Genomic DNA, 3,226 nt, shown 5'->3' on the forward strand with positions numbered 1-3,226 from the left:
ATACTTTATTGCTCATTTTCAATCACCGAATGTTTGCAGGACACGGCTATGTGCAATTGCCAACCGCACTTCGCCCACAAATATACGGTGAATTCACGTTAGACATGTCTCGAAGACATCAAAGCGCTATATCAAATGCAAGAATTATTATTTGTGATTACATCCCATTCGGAGAGTCGTGCCAGCCAGAGAGTTAGAAAGGAGAAAAGAGTGAGAGGCGTCTTTTTTGATCCTCAAATATTCTTTGTATCCCAAACCCGCTCTGCCTTCCCCCATTTCCGCAATATTAACCGGTCCGCCACTGTCACACACCGCAGGCTGCCGGAACGCTCATACATGCTTCCATAACATGCTTTTATAAGATCCAGGATTCTGTACGCATTCCCACTGCTTGCCCGCCTGCCTAAATATTCCCTGTGTCGGCTGCAGATCACCCAGAAACCTGCATCTGGTGTCATCTCCTCCACCAGTCTCTGTGACCGTATCATCCCCATCCTTGGATACAGTTCACGATCCTGTTACTCACATTGAAAGCCCTCCATGTCCTCAATCACCCCTACATCTGTGACCTCCTAGCTCCTTACCAATCTGCCCGCTCCCTCAGCTCAGCGGACTCCAGCCTCCTTCATGTCTCCCACCTCACAGCCCCACATTGACGGGCGAGCATTTAGCCACTCTCTAACCATCCAATGGGAATACATTCTGCAGTCCCACTCCCTCAACATTTCCTTGCTTCCTTCAAGATAAATCTGAACACTCTTCCCTTTGAACATGCGTCCGATCACCTTAGTTGTCTTTGTCCTCCAGGCTCCTTAATTTTTTGTTGGTTTTGGAGAGGCGGGAGGGTCTAGTGCAAAAGCTAGGAAAGAAGAAAGGGGACAGTGAGGCGAGAAAGTCATTTCTATGCTTTCTCTCATTAACGTATATGTATTGCTTTATAAATGCAAGATGCCAAAATGCAAGTTGTTATTGTTGGTTAACGGAACAGAAGCTACCAGGAAAAACAACAGCCAGTAAGCACACTTGATACAGAAAGAGAGGCACAATCTGCTCTGTCTGTTATACATAAATTTCTCAGTTTGTGAGTGGTCAGCAAATCGCTTCTCCTCAAGCCTCGAAAGAGAAATAGAAACACAAACGGCCCTTGCTCAGAAAACAATAATCAGAAGTCGCTTGGAACACTCTGCATGTAAGGCAACGTCTAAGGAGAAAATAAAGACAGTCAACGTTTCGTTTCCTCTAACCTTCGTATGATCTGCTGCCTCAACTGCTGAATGTGCCCAACGACTTTTGTTTTTGTTGTCTGATATCCAGCATCTGCAGTAATTTTGTTTTTTTCTTTCGCAGAAAATGCCGTTCAGCCCAACCGTGTGCTTGTCAGTCTGTGAAAGTTATCTTTGTTCAGTCCTATTGTGCGCTCTCCCATTGTGTCTGTGATGGTGTTCGCTCCCCCACTGGAGCGCTCTACAATAATCCCAATCCCTGTCCTCTTTTTCCCGATTGTATTTGTGCTGGTGTTCGCTCCCCACTCATGATGTTTTTGATGGCGAAATTGAGTGGCTGCCTGTAGTCAAGGAAGTATTATGTGACGGCAGATTTTTGAGTGAATTATTTTATTAATAATTCCTACCTTGATCTTTCTTTCCCTTGTACAGTAATACTTCTGGAGAGAAAGACTGTGGAATCTGCAGGTTAGTGACACAATCTAACAATCAAATGTTGCTGTGGGAATATTATTACTGCTCCTAAACCCTGTGCCTTGCCCATTCCTTCTCCATGTTCAGTTAGCTTTTGAATACCTTCCAAATCGACCAAGCTTCATTCTGAAGTATGGTGTTCAGTACAGAGGAGCGAGTCTGCTCTGAGGGATCTACACTAATGTACAAGTAACAAAGCAGTAAACCATGGCCATATTTTGGGTGAATCTCCTATCGTATATAAAGTAGAAGAATAAAATATATAATACAACGTTTAATAATGAAATACGAATTGTAGTAATCTAATATAAACTGTGATAATAATAATAATAATCCATGGATTTGTCTTAGAGCCTTATCGGGTCCCAAAATGCTTCACAGAATATACTGCAATATGAAACAGCTGCTTGCTTTGCTGGAGATATACGGCAGCCAATCGCACACAGTGGTGTCTCACAAAGATTCATGGATTGAGTGACCAAATTACATTTTTTTTAAGGGATTCTTATCCCCAGAAAAGAAACGCCAATTGACTGCTGGGTTCCCACTGACTGCTAGATAAACAGAAACATGTGGATAGAGGAAACTTGTGTAAAATTGTGTCCTGACCGTAAATCTAAATATAAAGTTTAATAATCTAACATAGAGTATAGTATTCTAATACCAACTAGAATAGTTTAGTGTAAAGTATAACAGTCCAATATGATGTAAAATAATCCAATATCAGTATAATAATGTAGAGCATAATAAGACAATATATAATATCACTATCCTTTATCTGCAAACGGAGCTGCAACATGTACAGCTGGTACTGCAATAACCTGTTACTCTTATGGTGACACCTGGGTCGTGTACAGCCAGCAAACACTGCAACCAATACAATGATTATTATTGTTGTTGTATTTTTTTAACGCCAAACATCCTCCCAATGTGACAGATTTCTGTACATGTACATTATATTGTATTATCCTGAGTGACTGGAAGTCAAAACGAAACGGACTCTCAATGTTGCGTATGGTGTTTTACAGAGAGTGTGAGGCTGGTGAATGGCGGCAGCCGATGTGCCGGGACAGTGGAGGTTTACCACGATGGACAGTGGGGCACAGTGTATGGCTATGGCTCTGGTGACTCTGGTTGGGATATGCTGGACGCGGCTGTGGTGTGTAAGGAGTTGGGCTGTGGAGCCGCGCTGTCAGCCTCAGGAGACGCTCACTTTGGGATGGGCTCTGGTCACATTATAACGTATAATGTTCGGTGCAGAGGGAGTGAGTATGCTCTAAGATATTGTTCCTCAGGACCTGGCGTCACTATTATTGGTCACACTCCTCTGATGCCGGCGTCATCTGCTCAGGTAATTAATTCATTGTCTGATGAATTTCAATGTCTCAATAGGAATTAGAATTAGGGAAATTCTGATAAAAGTTTGTAACCCACAATATGTCAGTGTATTATTATTAAATCTGGTGTGGACGGGTTGGTGGGAAGGAGTGGTTCACGCTCATTGCCCTAGGGACATAAATGCGGGTCGC

At 42.8% G+C, this 3,226-nt stretch overlaps 1 protein-coding gene across 1 annotated transcript; it reads left to right on the forward strand.

Moving 5' to 3' along the window:
* Positions 1 to 1,655: 1,655 nt before the first annotated feature.
* On the forward strand, positions 1,656 to 2,952 carry LOC121851618 (scavenger receptor cysteine-rich type 1 protein M130-like; the record flags this gene model as incomplete). The annotated part of the gene is made up of 2 exons (XM_042345678.1): positions 1,656 to 1,691; positions 2,726 to 2,952. Coding segments are annotated over 2 exons (263 nt in total), but the record flags the coding sequence as incomplete, so codon positions are not given.
* Between the last annotated feature and the right edge of the window lie 274 nt (positions 2,953 to 3,226).

This window comes from Callorhinchus milii, unplaced genomic scaffold (assembly GCF_018977255.1).
Source record: "Callorhinchus milii isolate IMCB2004 unplaced genomic scaffold, IMCB_Cmil_1.0 Scaffold73, whole genome shotgun sequence".
Taxonomy (NCBI): domain Eukaryota; kingdom Metazoa; phylum Chordata; class Chondrichthyes; order Chimaeriformes; family Callorhinchidae; genus Callorhinchus; species Callorhinchus milii.